We start from the raw sequence: 22,924 nt of genomic DNA, 5'->3' as shown, positions 1-22,924 counted from the left end.
TCTTATTATTGGATTTGAAGGCAATTAAAAATGAGAAAATAACAGATACCACGTACTTTAAACTAGTTTGGCAGTGGAATAAAACAAGAAAAAGGTTTGTTTTATTTGATGACCGTGACTACTCACTTAACATGAAAGCTGGTTATGATATTACTGGTATTGTGTCTATCCCTCATATCTTTCAGGATTCATACCATTTGGTCTCATCTGCTTTGTGGTAAACTGCAATGCTGCTAGCATGTCTGGGACAGCACCCTCTTACACTCCCTCACCTAAAACACACGCACACACTAAGGCACACACACAAAATAAATGTATGTTTTTAGGTGACTTGTGCTGCAACTGATCAGTAAAGCAACTGGTCTAATGATGCAAAAGCTGCTACAAAAGTATGCTACTCATAGTCTGCACTGAGTCTATGCTAATGCCAGTGCTCGCTGTCACAGTGTGTTAAACATGAAAGGAAAACACAAATGCATCCATCATAAAGTTGATCCCCGTGTTCTGTGAACAAGTCTCTCTTGAGAATCAAGACACTTCATAGAGTTTTAAGTGATGGTGGATTGAGAGTTTACAGAGTCAGGGGAGGTCATTCAGGGTGAAATCCGCGGGGTCTTGGCAACGTGCCGGCATCATAGCGGGAGAAACACGGGAGAAGAGGTAGAGCAACACAGGAAGCGAGGCAGTTTCCGTCCTCCTATTTTAAGAGTTTGATCTAGGATATGACTTAGAATTCTAGAGATTGGGGGAAAAAGGGGCGGAGAGATTGAATTATTATCATCAACGTTCTCCTTAGATTTACAAGACCAGACATCCCTGCTAAACATGATCATGTCCACACTAAATGCATCCGCAATACCCTGCTGGTTAATACGTAATCAGATCTCTTTTAACTTAGTTATCCAATCAACCTCTCGAAGAGAGACAGAACATGGGTGGGAGTCAAATAAATGCTCTTTAGTGACAAATGGAAATAAGTTCATTTGTTTGGTTAGTCCATTTCCACTATGAAGATGAGAGATACTGTGTATTATTCATTTCCTGATCATCTAAGCACTGATGATATCTAAATTCTAAGGAGATCTTTGGGAGACGCAGCAGATAAATCTTGATATTTGAAAAACAGATTGAGGGGAGGAGACAAGACCACTGAATCTAGATGGATGGGATTTGGCGCTTTTAAAGTGACCTACCAAAAAAAAAAAAAAAAGCTCACATGCATGAAATACTTGTAAATCAAATGTTTCGGAAGCAGCTTGCAGAAACTAGAGCTGCTGATCCAGTATACGTGTGGGTGTGTGTTTAAGGAAGTCTGGTTTGAGGGCAAACCTTTACGGCTGTATATTTTATACCACAGAGACAGTGCTGCGGTTCTGTCTTTAAGTGCATATATACTCTTCCCCTTCTTTCACCGAGGGCTGGGAACTGAGCCCAAGGAAAGAAAACACAGTGTTGTCCTCTTTGGACTGGAAGAAGTCTTCATAGTCCTAAAGGGAAAGACAAAAAGGGAGGATGTTACAAACATCTACTTGAAGAATGAGGGTTGTAAACATCCCTGCCAAATAGCCCCTCCACTTTTGCTATTATTATAATGCAATGGTCATGACATTGCAGAGTGATTTTGGATTACTTTGGCCAGTGAGAGTGACGGCAGGCAAAGCAGATAATCTGCACCGTCCGTGAAACTGGATTACTGCAGGATTACAAAGTGGCATGCAAGCTCAATGGAGAACATAAACTGGCAAGTGCTAACTGGTCAAACGTATTCACCAGCATAGTTAGCTCAGCCTTGTACCGAATTATGTGAACTATTGGCATAACCAGCTTGAGCATTAACAATTATCAATGCATATAAAAACTCAATCTAAAACCTTTGAAATACAATTTAATCCTGTGTAAAATTCCCTGTCTTTGCTCTTCCTGTAAAACTTACATTATTCTGGATGACACTCTTATTTGAACTTGGCAGGATAAAATTAAAATCCAATCAAATGTGATTTAGGGCAATTTTAATGTACACATTGCCATGGATTAGCATTTTTAAGCCTCTGTCCTGATGGACAGGTTGCCGTGTGGCCACGCCCTAAAGCATCCCCTGCTTTGTCTTCTGTTTTAAACTAAATGGGAACATAATTAACTAAATGAACATACTTCAGTATAAAAGAAGACTTGATTTTAGTCATTGAGACCATAAAGTAATAAATCAAGTGAAGTAGAGTCATTTTCCCACTGACTTCTTTTTGCAAACGGTGGAGTCGCTCCCTGCTGGAAATTAGGTAGAATGCAAGATTAAGGCAATCACTGCATTTGCCTTACTTTTCATGATTTGAATTTTATGAAATATCCAAACCTTCCCATCCACTATATTCATTTAGAAACCAAAAATAAGTTTCGACAACACTGTCTCCAAATACTCAGATTTACCTGATTTACGGTTGCTCATTAGAAACAAATATCCATCATACCCCACAGTATCGATCCTCGTTGAAGATCTGTGGAGGCAGCGGGTTGCCTTTCTCCGGCTGCTTGTCTCTGGGGATGTTCCGGTACATCCACAGCCTCTGCTCCTCCAGCATGGTGATGTCTACTTCCTGGAAGCTGATTCGATTGGCCTCTAGAAAACCCACCACTGCCTGCTGATGCTTCTTTACCTGGAAGAAAGAGAATTGGATACAGCAAAGAAAAGGGGAGAGGGGGGAGGGGGGGTAGGTTCAGGAGAGGTGGTGAGATTAAATTGATAAAGATGTCAATAATTGAAATTAATTGAAAAAAAACTGAAAGAAATAGAACAAGGACTTTGTTACAACAATAATGTGACCAACGCAATACAATGTACATCTTACCACAAGGCCATACTCTCATATTGCCTTAATGTACAGTACATGTGTGCATAAAGTGCAGCTGGACACTGTACTGTATGTGTGCATGACTTTCCCTTTGTCTTTACATGTATATTGCACTTGGCCAAGCTGTAAGGTGTTCAATACACTCCTGCAACAGTAAGCTGACACTCATCAAACCAGAGCACACACACATGTGGAGTGTACTGTATGTAATTACTTTATAGGGACTAAATTGGTAACAAGACTTTAAGAAGGGCGTATTGGTTAGGGGAGGAGATTAGGTTTAAAATCGGAGAGCAGACATCCTTTTCCTGTACAGTATGCAATGACCTCATAGTACATAAATACTGTTCATTAGATTTCATAAGGCTGGCATTTATAATTATTATCTATTGATGAATACCTCCATTACTATGGTTATTATGGGATTCTATAAAGTAACAAATTAGCATATTTTTGTTTAGACATCCAGTAGTTCAACCATTTCTGCAGCTGTGTGCCACAAGCACACAATGAAGTGTCCATTTAAGACGAAAGTCCACCTAAGAAACCAATGCAGTGAACCCATTTGTGGTCCGTGGGAATGGATACTACAGCCCCCTGTGGTATTACCACAGTACTGTGTGTTCTCTGGGATGTACTGTATTTGAAATTGCATGACATTGTTTGTGAATGCTGAGAGGGGGAAAAAAATACAGAGACAATTTTAGAAGACAGAAAACTCCCACGGGAGGGAGAGTCGTAAACAAACATTAGACAGAGAGGCCCAGTCCACGTCTTGGAGTTTAGTAGTTTATTACTACTACTAGATGGGGATAATTTGCTCAATTGACTTAGATACAAAAAAGGTCAAACTGACTCATTTTACTTTTTTTTTTCAAAATGTATCTTTTGCATTATTGATCCATTCATTCTAAGTTTGCTTAAAGCACAGGAATCATTTCACATTCAGTATTAACAACAAGAATTCAAAAATCTATCTCCATTTTGTTTTGTCTCCATTAATATCATCTAATGCAGCCTATCATGGCGATTCAAGTGCGGGCAATATAGTAGGTATGCTTGAGCATTCATTAACATGACAAAAGGGCTGATTATTCAACAAAAAAAAATACACAGACGGAATTTCTTCCCTGTGCTTGTGTGTGTGTCATGTGTGTTCATTATTTTAGTGATGCTAAAGGCCACAATGGAGCTATTGTTTTACATTAAGGGATTGTTCTGTACAGTCTGTTATAGACACACACACACACCCAAACAATATAATCTGTTGTTTCTTCTTCCTACTGCAATTCTCTCTGTGGCCATGTAACAGCTTAACCCGGACTCTCATATGGTAAAACCAAATGAGGTACCAGGATACTGACTGTCTTTAACGAGAAACCATGGCTGTTTGCTCTGGTCAAAGGTTAAAACTCCATATAGAATAACAGGTCTGATTCCATGCTGTATATCATATAGCTTGTCTCCAACATGGTACAAATGATACGACCTCTCTCCAAGCTTAACAGAAGTGAGTAGGCATCGTGAGTCTAAATAATGAAAGACGTTCCCCCCCAGCGAGGGTGAGTGAGAGTGTGTGTCAGGGGATAGGTGAGTTCAGATTTTGGTGCGCATGTAAGATTAAAGACACACGAACAAATCGCCCTCCCAAACAAACATTCACATTTCAGTATATGAGTAATGTATGCTTTGTATAAGTGCACGTTCTGAAATAGGGATTAACTACAGCTAAGACTTATCCTTTAGTCACGGACGGAGAGGGACACGGGGATAGAGAGGGCTTGGGATAAGAAAACATACATAAATCCCACCAATATCCTGAGCTAAAAATAAAAAGTAAACTGGAATAACAAAAAAGGTACAGGACAGTTTCTGTTGTCCACAAATTTACCACTACAAACTATTTTCAACTTGCATGGCCTTCTAATCAAGAAATGCTTTCACAGCAATCATATAAAATCATATCTGAGATCAAATAATTTGAGGACACATAGTGGGCACTTTTTAATTAGTAAAAATACAGATTATTCCAGGGGCATTAGGAATTAGAACAAGTACAGTATGTAAAAATCTGGTTGAACTAAGAGCCTGATAGTGTGTGTGTGTGTGTGTGTGTGTGTATGTGTGTGTGTGTGGGGTGAATAACCTAATTTGCACTTCATTCTGTGGTGATGATTTTCTGCCCCACTAATCTGCCGTTGTTAAGCTGGGAACTGCTCATTTCATGGCTTCACTGCAATGTTTTCATTATTGCTCCCGCCTTGAGTCTCCTCACACGTTAGCACCTGTCTGCTTTCCAGTTTACACCCCCCTGACTTCACTATCTTTCACAGCTTGTCTCCCGTCATATATCACACTACTATCACTCTCTCTCTCTTTTTGCTCTCACACATCCATTTCACTTTAAATCATCTGAGGGATTCTAGCAGTCTCACCTCTTTATTCAATCATTTGTAACTCAATTCAAAAGCACTCACAGTAAATTACATTCACATGAGCTCAACCCTCACATAACTGACCCAAATGGTAGACCTATTTAAGCGTGCATGACTGTTTTTAAGGGGGGTATGTGTGTGTGTCTGTATGTGTGTCTGTGTGTGTGTGTGTGTGTGAGAGAGAAAGATGGAGATTGTGTGTTTTGAATGTATAGTGTCATTGGCCTAAAAATAACTCCTAGGTAAACAAAGATTGTGCTGCCCTCTTCTCAAGCCGAAGCATGATTAAATAAATATATTACTCATTTTCCCCATTACCTAAGCCTAGAAGCATTCACGCAGGAGTGTTGTTTGATGCTTTTCTGCTGGTCCTCTAATATCAGCAGGGCCTTCTCTATGATATGTGCCTCTATGATATGTGCCTGTTGCAGGCACTACCGGACTAGGTAACAACTAACGGTTATTTTTGTTTTTCATTATTAATTAATCTGTCTAGTATTTTTTTTTAATTAATCCATGAATTTCTACGTCTATAAAATGTCAGAAAATAATGGCAGAATTTCTTAGAGCTCAAAGGGACATCTTTAAATGTCTTTTTCTTTTTCAGACAATCCGTCCAAAACCCAATCATATTCAATATACAGTACGATGGTATAAAACCGTCAACAACAACTGGAGAAAAGATGGAATTTTGTGTTGATCAACTCGATAATTAATCATTTCTGCACTACACAAGATCTACAGTCAATGGCCTTCTAATTAAGTCTTCTGCAATATTAAGAATAATAACAGTATTGATAATAATGCTTAGTTGTAGAAACCCTACCCTAGAATTCCTCAGGGGTTCAACAACTGGAAAGCAACATCTCAACATATAAGAGTAGATTACCCCACAAAAGGACAAGGTTTCACAGGTTAACCTCTACCTGCTGCTGATGCAGGCTTTGCACACCAAACGCACTTTTTTCTACCAGGAAGAAGAAGCTCATATTTTTTACTAAGAATCTACAGCGAAGCCCACTGGAAGTGAAAATTATGTTGTTGTTTTTTTAAATGCATCTCTCAAAAAATGCATCAGATTGAGTAACAAATGCATTGCACAGAACACCAAATAAATCTTCCCTTACAAATAAAACTGTGCGAAAACTGTGAATAAACTGCATCATGCTGATTGCTTTTACTGCTTGTGAACGGTCTGAAGGCGCACTTACAGTCCAGTTAAAAAATGGCAATTAGTCTTGAACACTATTCGGCGAGCACAAAGATTTACACATGAATTTGTAATGTGCCCGCATATCTTATATACAACTGTCAACAAGCTTGAAAACACATTTGCCAACACTCACCGCGACGGAGCCGGTTGAGGAGGCGATGTAAACCTTGATGACCATTTTAATCCCAAAGTAATGTCAGACCGTTGACCAACAAACTGTTTGCTGGCAGCGAGTCCCGTTTGTTTCCAATATCTCAAAGTCAGACTTCAAACCACCGGCTGTGTTAAGAAGAGAGAATTCTGTCTTAAGACACGCGATATCTCCTGTAGCCTATTTAAACTGAGCCATGATCATAAAACAGCGTGCGTTTCTGCTCAACAATTCTTACAGCACAGATGCAACAGACGTCATATCAAACATTGGATTTCCGGTCACATTTTTCAAAATAAATTCTTTAAGTGTTTTTTCTTTTCACATTTTTTTTGAAGAACTAACATTATAGTGCGTGAAATTATAGGCGACAATTCATCCATAAGATTAGTCAATTGATAAAGTAAAGACAACATCTAAGGTCCAAATAAATGTAGTTAAAGAATGTGTTTTAAATGAATTCCTCGGATTTAGTGTTTAACCTTATCATGTTTTAACCAATCACAGTTAGATATTATTAAATTCAATCATGTTTATTTTGAAAGGATTTTCTTTACTGGTTATATCAGGCAACTTGATGCGGATTGATAACAAGATTCTGGTCTAGTTCTTAGGATTCTGGCAGCAAGGTATGTTTTTTATCCAGTTTGTTTTAATTATATCAGCAGCTGTGAATATTGCATGTGTTGTCACAATGGTATATGCTACAGATGGCCAGATAGCATATGGCTCATCATGACATAAATCTCAAACACCAAGCAAAAGCTCTCGAAGGACAGACATTCTATATTTACACATTCTAAAAACTTTAGCATACACATAAGACATACAACATCAGCTTTTCCCACGTTTGTACAATATCCTTATAATACTAGTCTATGGTTTGTACTTGTGTAACCGGTGTGACTATAAACATCTTGAATCTTAAATAAGCACATGATGGGGTGCCAGTTAAATCCATGTACTACAGCGCCACTCTGGCGTTAAGGTGGTACTGCAAGGAATGCTGCGGTTGCCATGGTACGGCGTCAGCGGTAGGAATGGAGCAAACCTCAAGCAAGGCGTGGGCCAAACAAATAGCATCTGAACGCCTCTGACTGTCAGGAATATACTCCGGTTTGCTGTCTTACTGTGGATAATTACAGGACGACGCATTTAAAATATAGCCATGACAGTTTCCAAAAAGGGCGGACGTCTAACTTTACGCCTTCTTCTATGTAACGGTAGCTAGCTAAGTTTGCTTAAGTTCATAGTACCTTGCTAGCTAGCTAATAGTTGAAGCTATGTAACGTTAGCTAACATTAGCCGAATCTAAACAAGAAGCCGTGGATTGCTACAAAGTTAAAGGGAAACCACTCGGCAAGATTTAAAAGAGTAAACGCGGAAAACGTACAGGTTGGTGCCAGCAGACGCCCAGCGGTAACGTTCAACCTACACTCCACCTGTTGATTGTAGTCTTTTTTTGCTATAAGCTAACAAGCCATTATCAGTCAGTCCTCCATCACAACCCCTTTGGGGCTAGCTAACGTTTGCCAGTGCAGATACGCTAAATGTTGTTTAGAACCTCATCTAACTCAGCTACTTCTCTCATATTCACGTCTATTTTGTCATGTTGTATGAGTATAGAGCCCACTGAGGTGGGGGGTTGGCTTCAGCTAACCTATAGCCACATTGTAGCTTTTACCTGACAGTTATTCTACAACAATTCACCTGTCAACAGCAGACGGCCTACTGTAATCCAATCTATGCGTTTCGCACAGATGGCATGCCAGAGAAAGCTCGCTGTAGCGCTATATTAAGCCCTTGATAACACGCTTCTGTTTGAATATTTGTTTTTTCTAGCTGGAGAGCTTGTGACTTAACTGCATATATTCTCCCAGCTAATAGCGTTATCAGAAGCCTCCAGAGACAGTCAGAGCACGATGAAACAGAAGATGTGAATGATTATGTCAACAGAGATTATATGATGGAACCAATCTAATGAGTGTTAAAATACACCCAGCCATATTTGATAATAATGGTAATTCATATACTTAAATCCATTTTTGTCTTCAAAATATTTGACCAAATTTAGTGCAGTGGTTCTCAAACGTTTCTACACCAAAAAACCCTAAACTGACACACATTTAGAATATGGACCCCCATTTGATAAACCCTAATAATAGAAACCCAATACCAAATAATAATGCATTTTGTCATTGTGTTACTTATGGAATTATAGTAAAAAAAAAGAAAGATGAATTCCCCTTTTGCTTGAGACCCCCTGGAACCTCCTTAAGGACCCCTGTTTGAAAACCACTGAATTCGGGTGTGTACTATTGTTTCCATAGATACTTGCCTGTAAAGTACTATTGTCAGGGCTGATGAAAGGGCCAGATGACTGCATCAGCTTTACATGCCATTAGAACAAATATCATAGCGTGTACTCACTATTAGTCATGTATTCCATATTTATTCTTCAAACTATTCAATGTTGTTTGATCTCAGCAACAAGAACCTCTGGAGTTGACTTTTTTCGTTGATGTTTCAAACACATGGGCTTTTGTTCACATAGAAAATTAAAATATATATATATATATATATATATATATATATATATATATATATATATATATATATATATATATATCTGTAATATTTGAACCTGAATATATTGCAGTCAGAATCAATAATCTGTCTGTTTAGTAAATCACAAGGGCCGATGGGTGCAGGTTAGTATTGTGGCTGTAGCAGCAGCGGTGTTGAGTAATGATGTCACACATCATTCAGCCTCATGGAAAATTAGGCCTCATGTGTGTTGTTGCTTTGTGACCAAGACACACAATACAGAAAACCTAAGACAAACCAGTTGGCTGAGCTTCTTATTACTGTTTTGAGTGAATTTTAAAAATGTTCACTTGGGTTGCACAGTACAGATGTTGAGGTCCGTTTACCAGGGGACTAATAATGTAAGTTTGTTAAATCAGGTAAGGTACATCCTGTCCAAGTAAGGCTTTGTTATTGTGAAATTGTAACTATAATTGTAACTCTAATATAATTCAAAGTCTAACATGTTTCTTTCCCACTTTTTGTGTTTAAATTCAACACAGCGTTTCTTCTCAAAGTGACAACATGGAATCTGAGAACATATCTGATCCGTATCAAGACAATCGGGATGTTGTTCAAAGTCGGCAGTCACCCCAGAGTACCAAGAAAGATTCCCCAGCATCATCTTTCCAAAATCACAAAAAGAACTACCGGGACAAGATCCGGGATGAGGGGGAAAAAGACAGCTGTGTTGAGAGTAGATCCAAAACCCGAACCTGCCGTTCAGATCCAGACCGGGACCAGGTATCAGATGGAGAGGGACAGAGAAGCAGTCGGTCGTTTTACTCAGAGGACTACGAGAATGAGTCTGCTTCAGACCGCTCGATCTCGCCATACTCCCGGTCCCGTACTCCGTCTCCTACTCCTCAGAGAGGGGTGCGGGCAAAGAGGATTTATAACAGCCCCCTGTACAAGACAGGTATGTAAAGCAAGGAAATGATCAAGCACAGACGACGAATGAATGAAACAGAACCCTCACTGGTTACATTTCATTTACTGTCCAGCTGATGGCAGCGTAAGGCAGATTTTAACAAAAAGTTCTCTTTTTACACATGTCGATTTTTACGATCTGTTTTCACCCTGAATTTGATAACAAATAAATGCAATTTCCCTTTGAATGTTGTATAGGTTTCTTAACACACTAATCATGTCATTAAAGTTTGATTTTAGCCCGAACCTTACTTATTATTCACCACTACTAGTGCGCGTGTCCATGTGTTTCAGTGTTAGTGTGTGTATTGTCATTGCCTTTAAATTATTTCTGGGTGTTTCTCTACCTTGTAGTTGGTGTGGGGCGCCGGGGTGTGTCTCGCCCACAGCGTCCAGGTGGCCAGCTTCTGAGCCAGCAGCATCGCAGGGGGATGCATTCACAAAGCAAGGAGTCCACCCCCCCTAAAGACCTGGACCTGGTCACCAAGAGGATGCTTTCAGCCCGCCTGCTGAAGATCAATGAGTTACGTAACTCCCTTGCTGAGCTGCAACAGCGCACTGATGAGCTGCAGAAGGAAAATCGAGTTCTCAGACAGGTAGACCTACCCCTCTCGTTAAGTCTGGGTTAAATATACAGAGAGACTGTTTTACTTAAACAATATCAGATTTTGGTGGCCAGTACTGATGGTTTATAGTAAAAAATAAATAAAAAGAAGAAAGAAAACAAGCACATCTTAGCAGGAAAATCAGTCACATAATCTTTTAGCCTAAAATCTGTTTTTCAAGAATTGAATTTCTTCTTTTTCACGTTACAGCTTCAGGTGCGCCAAGAAAAAGCCCTGCATCGCTACGATGACACAGAAAGCGAGATTTCCCAGTTACTGTCACGCCACAACAATGAGACGCACGTGCTGCGTGAGCGGCTCAGGCGTACTCAGGAGCGGGAGCGGGCAGCCGAGCGGCGGATGAAGGACAGCGAGGAGCAGCTGCAGAGGAGTCAGGGGACAATCACGCGGCTCAAGAAACTGGTCGACCAGCGAGAGTTAGGAACCCGAGACGAGCTGAGCCGCAGGCTAGAGGAAGAGAAGACACGGGCCCAAGAGGCGGAACGCAAGATTAAGGTACATTTATTTTAGATTTAATGTATTCAGCTAATTATCAATAATGTTGAGCTTTGCAGATATTTCCTCTATCTAGGATGTAGTGGTGCTATTACTTTTATCTGTACAGACATTTGAGAGCCTCTTTGTATCTCATTCAATGGAAAGGCCTAAATAGGTCAGGGTTTTACAATATCTGTAATTAAATTATGTATTTTCATATTTTTGGCTGTTGGGTCAGTGACTTACAGTGACTGTTCAGATTGATAAAAGTTGCCCTATAATAAACTATTTCCTTACATGATCTAGTTAGATAAACAATCACTTGCAGACAACACACACTCATTTGCTCCAAATCTGTACGCTTCTCTGACAAGCACACAAACAAATGTCTTCCTCAGACTTGAGTTCCTTTTTGTAAAACGGCAGCTGGAAAGTGGATTTGTTGCCTGTGTGTTTGAAGGAGCTGGAGCGTAGCATGGAGCTGAGCAACAGCAGTTACCAGAGGCAGCTGGCTGCAGAGAGGAAGAAGACCGTCAGTGCCCAGGAAGAGATCAGGACTCTGCAGGAGGAGCTGGAACGACTGACCAATAAACTCAAGGTCCAAATACAGAACAAACATATTGCAAAATACCAACTGAAAACAGCTGTATCTTTAGTCATGATTGGGTATAAAAAAGCAGCATTGTATGAAATCTTTTGTTGACGTTGTGTTGTCAGGAGAAAGAGAGAGAACTAGATGCTAAGAACATCTATGCCAACCGTGTGATGAAACCCACACACAAGAAAGACGTTGACAGTGGCACAAAGCGGAAAGGTAATGCCTAATGTAGATAGAAGCTCACTTGTGCAGTTTACCAAACTTTCTTTCACAAAACCTTAGGTGCTCACGGCAAACCTGGAAGAATTGAAAATTGTGTGTCATAGCTTGTCATAGTTCATGCATATTGAAATAGTTTTGAAAGGTTGTCAAACATCTATGCTAAAAATATTAATCATGAAATTATTGCTTTGTATCAAGGTATGGTTTGGAATACGTTAGCAAAATTAACTAATACATACATTGTGTATATATATATATATATATATATATATATATATATATATATATATATATATATATATATATATATATATATATAATCTGCTTTTGTTTCCTACATAGTCCCCAGCAGGGGCAGCACCAAGGCAGTGCAGAGCAAAGACAGGACGTCTAGTGTGGATTTCCCCACACCTCCCCCTGCTGTTACTGATGCCAATGAGTACACTGAACATGCACCCGATGAATACCTATCACTCAAGGTAAAGTCAGTCCACTTCACCCCAACGTCCACACTTCTTCAGTCAATAATTTGTCTGTCATACACCTCCTGAGCCTCTTTATCTCACTCACTTTACGTCAGCAGGTGGTCAACGGACTGGACAGACAGGCAGAGACAGAAGACAAACATCAAAAGTGGGAACAGCAGAAGAAAAAAGACGGAGAAAAAGACAAGGAGGAGGAGTTGGTGAAGGGGAAAGATAAAGAGCTGGAGAGAGAGGAGAAGCTGCAACTCAAAGAGGAACGTAATGTGCTTGAGGAGAAGGCAAAGAGACTAAGAGATGGTAAGATACGCAAACGCATCCCTATTGCATTGAGAAAATTAGTAATGAGTATAAAAAAGTAACCGTAAGAGATTTCTCTTATGTCCCCAGGCTGGGAGAAAACAAAAGAGGAAGAAGATAGAAAGAGGACAAGCTCCCTGTTAAACCAAGAGGAAGAGAACAACAGGAAGCGTGGCCATGTCCAGGAAGAGGTGCAGAGGTGGAACCAGGAGGTTCTGGCCAATCAGCAGGCAGCAGCGGAAGCACGTCGCAAAAAAGAGCAGCTGCTGGCTAAGATGCGTGAAATAGACTTTCAAGACCATGGAACCCAGGACACCATGTTTGCTGAGTCTAGTTCTCCTAAGGCTACCAGTAACTATTCTTCTCCTCAGCAGAGGAACCTTAACGCTTCCATTAATAACCACACTGAATCAGAGGAGTCGGCCAGTTTGCGCGCCGGTGCTGGAAGCGGGGAAGGCGGAAGGAGAAGATCAGCCATGGAGGGTGGAGCTGCTACAACAGGAGTAGGGAGGAGAGCACCGCGGCCCCAAATCTCCAGTGACGACTTGGCATTTGGAAGCTACGCGCCTTCTTTCGGGCGTTCAGCTTCTCGAGGTTCTTCAGGCTTCCCACCACCTCCGCCCAAAGAGGACAGGGACTCTGCATTAGAAGCAATAGGTGTTATTAGTCTCAGAGGGGTGGAGACGGAGAAGGAAAAGGAGACGGAAAGAGGGTCGGGGAAGGAGAGGAAGTCTAGCCTCATGCAGCAGCTCTTTGGTGCCCTGGCAACACCTGCTTGTGACAGTGTGAGCACCTCCAATAAAATGGAGGTCCTCAACAGTCCTCCAACTACCAATGGAGTGCGTTCAAGAAGGGAAGGACTGCTCAGCTTCAACTCAGGGTCTTCCACCCACCCAGCATCCTCCCTGAACACCCTGCACATCGCAGGGAGCAGGCCTGCCATCCATGCCATCAACTCATTTGATGATGACATAGAGGAACTTACATTATGAAATGAATTCAGATTTGATCTAGTCTTATAGCAAGCCATCAATGATAACCGTGAGGAACGTGATGAACGTGGTCTGTATATTCAAGTCCGAACACTATTCATTTCCCAATACACATTTTTAAATTAACAGAACCAAACGAAGAAGTGAAATTTTTTTTTTTTTACAGAATCTTAAATACCATACGAAGATATAAATTACAAATCATATAACTTGTGTGACTGTTTTTAGGAGGGTTTACATAGAAAATCTGATTTAAAGTGATAATTTAACAGTTAGATTTAGTGTGTTTACCCACGGCTGAAACGTGATATAGGATTTTCGACCCTATGATCTGTTTTAATGGAAGTTGCACTTGTAAGTGTTGTGCACAGTGTAGACAGCGGCTGTTACTTCTCAGGTTGCCTTCCAGTTTTTCTGATAGAATATAACTGGTGGTTTATCCGACCATTGTCTCGACAATAGCAGCGCCACAACACACACAATCCCTGCCCCGGGAATATTTGTCCAATAAACAAATGCAGGCAATACAGTTTAAATGAAACTGGCTTTTGCTACAAATCACATCTCTTTGAATTTCATATTTTAGCACTTTGGATATTTTGTAGTAATAATAATTTGGGGTTGCTGTTATTGGATATTTGGGGATTCTACAATTCTTTGTGCTTCTTTGTATGGACAAATGTTAGTGTTTGGGCACAGTCATTTTGGAGTTATTTTAGAGGCCATGCCATAATAATCTACCACTAAGCAATATGACAATCATGGTATGTTTAGACTGGATCCTGATCGTCTGTGAATGTATTTTTTTTACAACTTTCTGAAAATGTTTTTTTGCGTGTTATGACCACCGATATTAGATTAATACTGATTAAATGTCCCATTTTACAAGGAACTCATCATTTATCCTTTAGAAACATGGTAAAGTCGTATTATCAAAAGTATACTAAATAGTGAAAACAACCTCATTGCAAGCTAATGTAGTTTTATGTTAAATCTTTTGTGTATATTCTTTTACATTTTAACAGATGGAAACTGTGGTGATCTGTCTGTATTTATTTGTGAATTTTTTCACATTTTGTACTTATTTTCCAAATGTATTGTTATAACAAAAAGTGTATCCGTCGTATTTTGTTGAATAAAAATACATGATAGTAGCGTGAGTATGTTGTCTAGCGATCAGACTGTGGCGTACTTGTGGTAATACTCATGCGGCGGGAAGTCGGATAGGGGTTCCTGGGACGTCTCCAAGCAACCAGAACCTGACGCAACCCTGTTCCCGCCCCTTCTCCGGTGGCCCTCTGCTAAAGAAGAACAAGTGGACCGTGTATCTGTGAGGGATGATATGAACGAGAGAGCGGGCTGGAGGTGGTCGTCACTTATGTCGCTGCTTGAACTACAAGTTGGACTGCTGAAGGGGGATTCCTACAAGGTAAACGAGCCACACGCAGTTTAAATTTCAGATGATGCCGGTGACGTCTCACTCCGGAGCACTGTGTCAGAAAAGCAAGAGGAGGTTAAAATGAAGTGCTAGGTAAAAAATAAATGTGGACGCAGTATCAATGGGTTTATCCGTTAAGCTTAACATTAGGCTAGCTATATCGTTTGTTTACAGAAATGATGCTAGGCTAACGTCATATCCTGAAAAAAACAATTAGAACCTAGATGTCTTTATGTCATGGAAAAAGTATGACATTCGTAAACTTGACCACAACTTCATATTCCGATATTTATGGGTTAGGCTTAGACTATAAAATAAGGTAACCAAAAATATCAAGAGATGGGAATAAGGCATTAAGCAGGCTAGTATTGCTTTTATAAGTTAAATAGCTTAACGACACTGTTTTGTGTTGATAGAGGAGAAAAAAATGTTATTCTTACTATTAATAAGTTGACTTGATAGTTTGTGTGTGATTTGATAAAAGACAGAAGGACTCATATTTGATGGTAAACGTAATGTAACAAAGTAGGCTATTTTTTAAATGTATCTTATTCTCTCCATATATGCTTCTAATTTTACATTCATCCCTCTCTCTGAACATGTAACCATAAAGTAACACCTGTTCATACTACTGATGTCCAGTGTGGGTTTTCCTCTTTATTTGTGGTTGGTTTAGGCTTTTAATGAGGCACATGTTGAACCACATACTGTTTTATTAAGTTTTTGTTGCCATAACAAAGGAATCCAAAATACCACAGTGATTGGGTGTTCACCTTTTTATGAGTTTTTGTTATGCTACTCACCTCTTTGAGTCCCCATGTGATCCTGCTGAAGATATGGAAAATGCTCATACTCTCATGTATGCTGCTGTACTGCATATATCCAGCACATAATTAAATCTCCAGTTAGAAATTGAACACCTTTTAATTCTAAATGACTCAGAGGTGTGTTGTGTTTAAAACTTGATTTGTTACACTGCAGTCATGCTGCCTGCGTGAGCCAGAAAGGAGCCAGACTGCTTAAGTTCTTTAGCCAGACCTGGTTTGGGCATCTCATAACACCACAACATACATTTTATTAGTGTGGCAACGCTGCAACTGGATGTTGCCAAGCAATCAAACTCTGCTGCCTCAAAACCAGAGGAATATATGGGTCATGCTGGGTGATTTGGATGCCAGTTGAGATATTTTGATAATGACGATAAGTAGTATTTTTTCCCACTAATTTGTGAGTGTTTGTATTTGCTCCAGGCCGCATTTGATATTCAGGTATGTACATGTTGGCTTCCGATAAAGATTTCCTGCTGGTCTATTCAAAAGTGACTGTGTTCACCAAAAGTGCCTGTTAAATTATCAAGCCGCCAAAAAGAAGTTGGCTTGGGGGGGGGGGGGGGCAATTAGCGTTCAGGATTCTGAACGCTAATTGTGATCACAGCTCTCCCCATCTTCATTTTAAAACCACTTCTTTATAGAGGGTCTTTACAAACACTTTAAAAATGCATGTGGCATGGATTTCCCTCCTCCTTTATTGGTCTTCTGTAACAATGAGGTCCCCAGAGACACATTGATTCCTTTGGAAAATAAGAAGATCCATTCCCGGGCATTCATACAGTAAGTCAGCTACTTTGCACAGTCAGAGGTCTAGTTTACCTTGCAGAACAGCCGAGCCTGTCATTAGGAGACCGGTGGAATGACTTCACTGCTGGTCTGCTGTGGCCATTATGGAACAACTGAGCACTAACCCCATATTTAGTACTTGAAGACTTTGTAAGAGGACACTGGGCAGAATGTCTGCTTTTGCGGCCACTGTAATGTTTGCTATATCATTTTAAAGGCTGCTTTAAATAGTATTTAGTATTTCCTGGCCTCCAGACTCACCCCAGTGTTTCTAAATTGTTAAAATAAAAATAACTGAGATTTGGATGCCATATGATGTGATGGAAATCTATTTGTATATGGATATGGAAATACAGTTTTTTTTTTTTATCTTGTGTATGGCTTTGTGTATGGCAGTGTTAGTCTGTAGGTCCGTCCATCACGTTGGTCCAGACTAAAATATGTCAACAACTATTCAATGTATTACTTCGTACAGACAAGAAGAACACTACTAACTTTAGTAAGCTCCTGCTTTCCTTTATAGGGTTAGCACCATAACAGCATAACCATATCTCCAAAAGATAGTTAACTTTCAACAACTTAACTATATTTTGAATGAAAAGTGTGAAATTTGGTACAGATATTCATACCCTTCTCCGGATGACACTGTAACTTTACATTTGACAAAATCAGTGCAGTTTTAATCTTTACAATACGTTGGTTTATGAACAAATACCTGCAATACTAATGACCTTCCATCAGCCTCAGCTGTACTTTGTTTATATACACACACACACACACACACACACACACACACACACACACCTTTTTAGAGGGACTTCGCTCTCTACCTAGGCCTCTCTAGGGGGGCAGTGGCACCCGTATTGTCCAGCTGACTCTTTCTTGTCGGTGCAGTGCCGATGGCCAGACGTACACTCCTCGCTGTCCGACAGCCTGCCACTTTATCCTGGTTACAACTCCGCCGTCCTGCACCCCCAATGGGCGTCTTTGCAAGTCTCGACCGCCATCTAGACCAGCACCCCTTCAGGTCCTGCCCTCGGTCCAGCTCCGCCGACCGAGCCAGGCCCACAGCACTGTATACGATAAACATATGAAGAAAACACTAGCTGCCTGGCCACACTTTGAGACATTTTTATGGTTTCCTTGACCTACCCTTGTTTAAATTGTACTAGCTTATGCCCATGTTCACAATCTTTATTAGTTAATACTAACACCTAAACATTTAATTATTTTAAACACATTGTTATACCTTTAACACATATTTGTCACTTAAGTTTTTGGCTGTAAAAATAGAAGTGTTGCTGGAAAAAAACAAGACTTCCCGCCATTGTGCCACGCTGCCAGTCGTCTGTCACAGTTTGGTTAAGGCAATGAGCCCTGAGAAGAGGAGAGGGGAAATTGCTGATTCATTTACAGTGCATGTGTCGTTGCTATGGAAACAGTTTGTTCCTGTTAAAGGAAAGACCTGGCGGTGTGTTCCCTCATTGAACTGATCTGACATTTGATAATAACTGAATAATAAACATGGAGAGACATTTTTCTGAGATATAATCCTCATATTCAGGCATCCAACTGAGCCCGTCATGCTCCAGTTGAGGTTTAGTCTTGCTTGTCAGATCAGATGTCAGATGTTAGTTTTGTCTTTTGTCATTTGGATGTGGTTGACAGTGGTGTAGTCAGCAAATGTTTCATAACCTGCTTCTTCTCTCCCCTGCAGATCTCAACACACTCTGCTTCCAACACTCTAATGGAGATTTCAAAGAACTTTAAAGAAAGACAGTAAATGCAGGAAGGACAAAAAGCTACAATATTTGTAAAAAACAAAAGAGGTCACCAATGAAGAGAAGATATCTTTATCTATTTTTATTTTGACACATTTTTTTAGGAGCGTTTTCTAACAGATTAATGATGGAAACTGCCTCAGATTCTCAGATTATTGTGGACAAGGCTAGTGTCCTGGAGGAAGCAGAATGTGGGGAGGACGTGGATCTGACCACTGATGACTATCTCATGAACTTGAAGGCCTTGACGGAGAAACTACGACTGGAGACTAGGAGACCTTCATATCTGGAGTGGAAAGCCCGGCTCGAGGCGGAAAGCTTCAGAGGGTCCAGAATTGAAAAAGGCCCAATCCAATTGGAACCTGAGGGGACAATTGTCCTCTCCAAAGAGAAAGTAGTGAAGTCTGATGTGATGCAGTGCAAGTTGCCATCAGGTGTACTGAAGGGATTCGGGAACATAGATGAAGCTCTCTGTTGGCTGAGGAGAGAACTGGTAAGACATTGCTTGAATCCTTTACAATGCACAAACTTATCTGTCTCTGAAATTAGATTCATGTCCTTTAGCTGACACTTTTTTAATCCAAAGCCACTTATAATTGCTATGTGTCAGAGGTCGCGCACCTCTGGTTCAATTAGGGATTAAGTGTCTTGCTCAGGGACACGTTGGGTGATGTATAGCAGTGGGAATCAAACACGGCTCTCACACATCAAAGGCATGTGCGCCATCACTACCCAGTGGAGCACTTTGGACAACATGTCTTTTGGTTTAGTATTGGAAGCCAGTGGACCCTTTTTCAAAGATCCTGATAGGCACCTGGCTTAATATTTAAAAATCGGTTCATTTACTTTAATTGAAGAGTCTTATAATTTTCCAGTTAAAGGCCAGAATAGAAAATAACTTCCTGCTACTTAGCTAATTAGAATGTAACAATGGACCCAACGTCCAATTAGTGGCCAGAAGATTCCCATTCCCATTATTGAGTGAGATTGATTGGGCCTGAGCCAGCACCATTAGCCATTTCTTACACACAGTTTCTGCAAGTGTAATCATTTTCACTCCACTCAATTACGTTGCACATTCACACATGGTTCATAAAGTTGGATTGAGCACGCAAAGAGGCACTGTTGGAGGCAGAGGCACACTCACACAGCATGAGGCCACAAATGTTTTGCACAAAGACAGTGGACAAGAGAGGTGATTACGATCTTTGCACGGATGTTTGCACATAAACAGTGGAAGCAAAAGCGATAAATTGAGAGAAGTTATGATAAGAAACTTGTTTGTGGATGTCCCACTGTGAGTTTTCTTTGGGGATTTAGACTGGATGCATGGACCTCCAGTGAATCTAGATCATTGTGAACTACGTATAATATGGTGTTTGATTCACAATTAGAAGTAAAACAGATCCGCATATAACTAAAAGTTGTTTAAATTACAAGTGGGATATTTTGAGAAGTACACTTATTTGCTTTCTTGCCTAGGGTTAGATGAGAAGAACTGATACCACTCTCATGTTTGTACAGTAAATATGAAGCTATAGCCAGGAAACAATTAGCTTAGCTTAGCATAAAGACTGGAAATGGGGTAACAGCTAGCCTGGTTCTGTTCAAAGGTAGGAAAATCTGCCAACAAGCAGCCAAAAGATTAGTATCTTTTTTGGGTATTTTTACTTGACTAAAACATTATGTTATAAAAACTGTAGTTGTGATGGAACAGTTAATCAGCGGGTTGTTTGAGCACCGCTGTTTTCTCTCTCTCTCCCGTCAGACAGACATGCGCTTGCAGGACCAGCAGCTGGCGAGGCAGCTGATGCGGCTCCGCAACGACATCAACAAGTTAAAGATAGAGCAGACGTGCCACCTGCATCGCCGCATGCTCAATGACGCCACCTTTGGCCTGGAGGAGCGGGACGAGCTGTCGGACCTGCTGTGTGAGTGTCCTGTCACCCCGGGGCTCGGCCTCTCGGCCCCGCTGAGACTCATCGGCGTCACCAAGATGAACATTAACTCTCGACGCTTCTCGCTCTGCTAGTGGTAGTGATGGCACTTACTTACTCACTCACTCACTGTTTATGCTATCTTTGCTCCAGTGCAACACGAAAGTCCTGGCCATTCATTAGATTGTGGTGAAATCCTTTTGACCACAATATTATGAGGATAAAGCCAGATGGAACCTCGTTTTACAGTCCCTATAATCAGAGAGATAGATTTAGGTCATGTACTGTATATAATCTAGAAAGACGACTGTAAGTTTAGTAGGTACGTACAGTATGGAGTGTTTACCACTAGACTATACGGCAGCTATATAGAGATACAGAAGAAGAGTTTAGACCTTTAGGCCATTATGACTCAAAATTGACTATTCTCCTTAATGTTTTACCACTACAGAATAGAAATCTCAAGCCCGTCCACTTAAGCCTTATCAGTTATACTATTACCGTATATATTTCCATAAATGTTGTTTTGCTGGGACTGTTTTGCTGGGTTTTATCTACAAACTGAAATAATCAAGCACAGGTTAAATATTTAAATGTGTAAATATAGAGACCTGTCTGTATGTTTTCAGTGACAGTCAAGAATATGTTTTTTTCCACTTCCGGCATCTTAATCTAAATGTATTGTGCTTTGATAAAGGTAAAAAGATGTCTTACTATTGATACAAATTGTATACTATACCCAATTTAAGTTAGCGCGTAGTTGTACCAATTTAGCAAGGACTGCTTTTTTTGTAGACTATGATGAAAATGATTTATTCTTTATAACGATTGTCAGATTGCACTAGTTGGGGATCTTACAATGGTTTGCTGAAGTCTGCTTCTTATAAGTAAAGATGCATTTAGCTCTTGGTTGGAGCTTTGTGTGAGTTCAAGCCAGGACGTAACCATTTTAGATGGTATTGTTTGTCTGGAAGAACACCATGGTTTAGCATTACGGATAAACATTGAATTCTTCTAGTGTGTACCAAATGACATGATCATGTGGATGTTGTTTTGAGCCTTCTGATACATCTGCAGTTATGATGGGATATATCATTTCATACTACTTTTCTTGCATTTGAAATGTGAGTTAAGTATAGTCCTGAGTGTCAGGGTTTGAGGTGCCCCTCCTTGTGGCCCAGATATACTATAATACAATCTGAATAAAACCAGCGATTTAAAGCTCTCTCACACACCACATGTGCAACAACCGTGGTACCAATAGAGTTTTGACAACCAAATGACGAAGTTCTCACTGGGGTCTACACAGCTCAGACTGCTCCAACATTATAAAATTAGCTTTTTGGTCTTTGTCTCAGTTTGCCCTGAGACAAAGACTGTAAAGTGTCCTCTATATGTTGAGCCACAATGCCTCCTGGCAAGAAAACAACCGGTATGTCAACTTGGGCTTGTGTTACTTAGCCAATAATGACTGGAAAATACCTTAAAAGTGGCTTGGTGTAATCCAATTTCTTAAATGGGCTAGTACACATATGTTCTGGGAATAAATAACCCATGAAGAAGTTGCATTACTTTATTTTTAGCCTTTAATTTTCTGTCATCGCAACAAAATCTCATCAATGGTCTCCTATGAAGCTACGGCGAGCGGCCAGTTAGCTTAGCTTAGCGCTAAGCCTGTACACTGGGGACCAGCTAGCTTGCCAGGGCCCTATTTTAACGATCTAAGTGCACAGCGTGAAGCGCATGGCGAAGAGCGTTAAACCGTGTCCAAATACTCCTTGCTAGTTTGCTGAAAAAACGGGCCGTGCAGGTGTCAGAATGTGACATGAATCGGGCTTCCCACCTCCTTTCTTTAAATGAGCCTCTGTCATTTGCGTCCTAATGCTTTTGTTCTCCAAATAGCAGTCGGCTCCCACAGGTTTGGGATATGTGGGCGTCATGAGGTTTTGCATGTGACGGTCGGTGTAACCTGTCCCTCTCCATCTGGAGGGCCTGAAGTGGCATGTCATGAATGGCTTTGCTGAGCCTGAGATTTTCATGCATGAGCTCCAGCTTTATGTGGGCTTATCCCTGCTGAAAGCCACAGCTCCTTTTGACTGAAAGACTGCCAAAGGGGGCGATTGCATACTTGTTTCTAACTAGCTGCTGGTGATCAAGATTTGGTTTAGTTTCATTGATCTTTTTTCTGTTTTCTGTTTTTATATCCCCTGCCATTACATGTAGTCTGGCTATCACCAGACCAAGCCAAGCTCACATGCCTAAACCATCTCAATTTGCATGACAAAATGACTTGA

At 40.5% G+C, this 22,924-nt stretch overlaps 3 protein-coding genes across 8 annotated transcripts; 2 read left to right on the top strand and 1 right to left on the bottom strand.

Moving 5' to 3' along the window:
- sh3bgrl2 (SH3 domain binding glutamate-rich protein like 2) lies at positions 1-6,902 on the bottom strand. Its single transcript, XM_034900069.1, has 4 exons — positions 6,628-6,902; positions 2,466-2,651; positions 1,406-1,487; positions 1-734 (listed from the first exon to the last, which is right to left on the bottom strand). The coding sequence occupies exons 1-4, from the start codon at positions 6,670-6,672 to the stop codon at positions 703-705; spliced, it is 345 nt and encodes a 114-aa protein (XP_034755960.1). The 5' UTR covers positions 6,673-6,902; the 3' UTR covers positions 1-702.
- A 740-nt stretch (positions 6,903-7,642) lies between these two features.
- On the top strand, positions 7,643-14,904 carry lca5 (lebercilin LCA5). Of its 5 annotated transcripts, none has more exons than XM_034900000.1 (10): positions 7,643-8,040; positions 8,526-8,665; positions 9,730-10,150; positions 10,516-10,757; positions 10,977-11,282; positions 11,725-11,862; positions 11,982-12,078; positions 12,427-12,563; positions 12,668-12,866; positions 12,957-14,904. In XM_034900000.1, exons 2-10 carry the CDS (start codon positions 8,663-8,665, stop codon positions 13,856-13,858), a joined length of 2,445 nt encoding a protein of 814 aa, XP_034755891.1. In that variant the 5' UTR covers positions 7,643-8,040; positions 8,526-8,662; the 3' UTR covers positions 13,859-14,904. The 5 variants fall into 5 exon arrangements, with proteins under 5 accessions (XP_034755891.1, XP_034755890.1, XP_034755894.1 ...); XM_034899999.1 differs by having other exon boundaries at positions 7,643-8,665; positions 12,957-13,849; positions 13,880-14,904; XM_034900003.1 differs by lacking the exon at positions 8,526-8,665 and having other exon boundaries at positions 9,735-10,150.
- Positions 14,905-15,089: 185 nt separating this feature from the next.
- fam167ab (family with sequence similarity 167 member Ab) lies at positions 15,090-22,044 on the top strand. 2 transcript variants are annotated; one of them, XM_034900057.1, is made up of 3 exons: positions 15,090-15,287; positions 18,630-19,186; positions 20,462-22,044. In XM_034900057.1, the coding sequence occupies exons 2-3, from the start codon at positions 18,818-18,820 to the stop codon at positions 20,723-20,725; spliced, it is 633 nt and encodes a 210-aa protein (XP_034755948.1). In that variant the 5' UTR covers positions 15,090-15,287; positions 18,630-18,817; the 3' UTR covers positions 20,726-22,044. The 2 variants fall into 2 exon arrangements, with proteins under 2 accessions (XP_034755948.1, XP_034755947.1); XM_034900056.1 differs by lacking the exon at positions 15,090-15,287 and adding an exon at positions 18,192-18,383.
- The last annotated feature ends 880 nt before the right edge of the window (positions 22,045-22,924 follow it).

This window comes from Etheostoma cragini, chromosome 18 (genome assembly GCF_013103735.1).
Source record: "Etheostoma cragini isolate CJK2018 chromosome 18, CSU_Ecrag_1.0, whole genome shotgun sequence".
Classification (NCBI taxonomy): Eukaryota; Metazoa; Chordata; class Actinopteri; order Perciformes; family Percidae; genus Etheostoma; species Etheostoma cragini.
This window is presented reverse-complemented; position numbering and strand designations above follow the sequence as displayed.

What these genes read in the sequence shown, in the direction of transcription:
- sh3bgrl2 (XM_034900069.1), bottom strand. Translation starts at nt 6,672, where the DNA reads ATGGTCATCAAGGTTTACATCGCCTCCTCAACCGGCTCCGTCGCG. An exon ending in ACGAGGATCGATACTGTGGG is followed by an intron (nt 1,488 to 2,465) that starts GTATGATGGATA and finishes CTTTCCCTTTAG; the next exon opens with GACTATGAAGACTTCTTCCA. An exon ending in TTCCCAGCCCTCGGTGAAAG is followed by an intron (nt 735 to 1,405) that starts AAGGGGAAGAGT and finishes CCAATCTCTAGA; the next exon opens with ATTCTAAGTCATATCCTAGA.
- lca5 (XM_034900000.1), top strand. An exon ending in CAGTGGCACAAAGCGGAAAG is followed by an intron (nt 12,079 to 12,426) that starts GTAATGCCTAAT and finishes TTTCCTACATAG; the next exon opens with TCCCCAGCAGGGGCAGCACC. An exon ending in GGCAAAGAGACTAAGAGATG is followed by an intron (nt 12,867 to 12,956) that starts GTAAGATACGCA and finishes TTATGTCCCCAG; the next exon opens with GCTGGGAGAAAACAAAAGAG.
- fam167ab (XM_034900057.1), top strand. Translation starts at nt 18,818, where the DNA reads ATGATGGAAACTGCCTCAGATTCTCAGATTATTGTGGACAAGGCTAGT. An exon ending in GTTGGCTGAGGAGAGAACTG is followed by an intron (nt 19,187 to 20,461) that starts GTAAGACATTGC and finishes CTCTCCCGTCAG; the next exon opens with ACAGACATGCGCTTGCAGGA.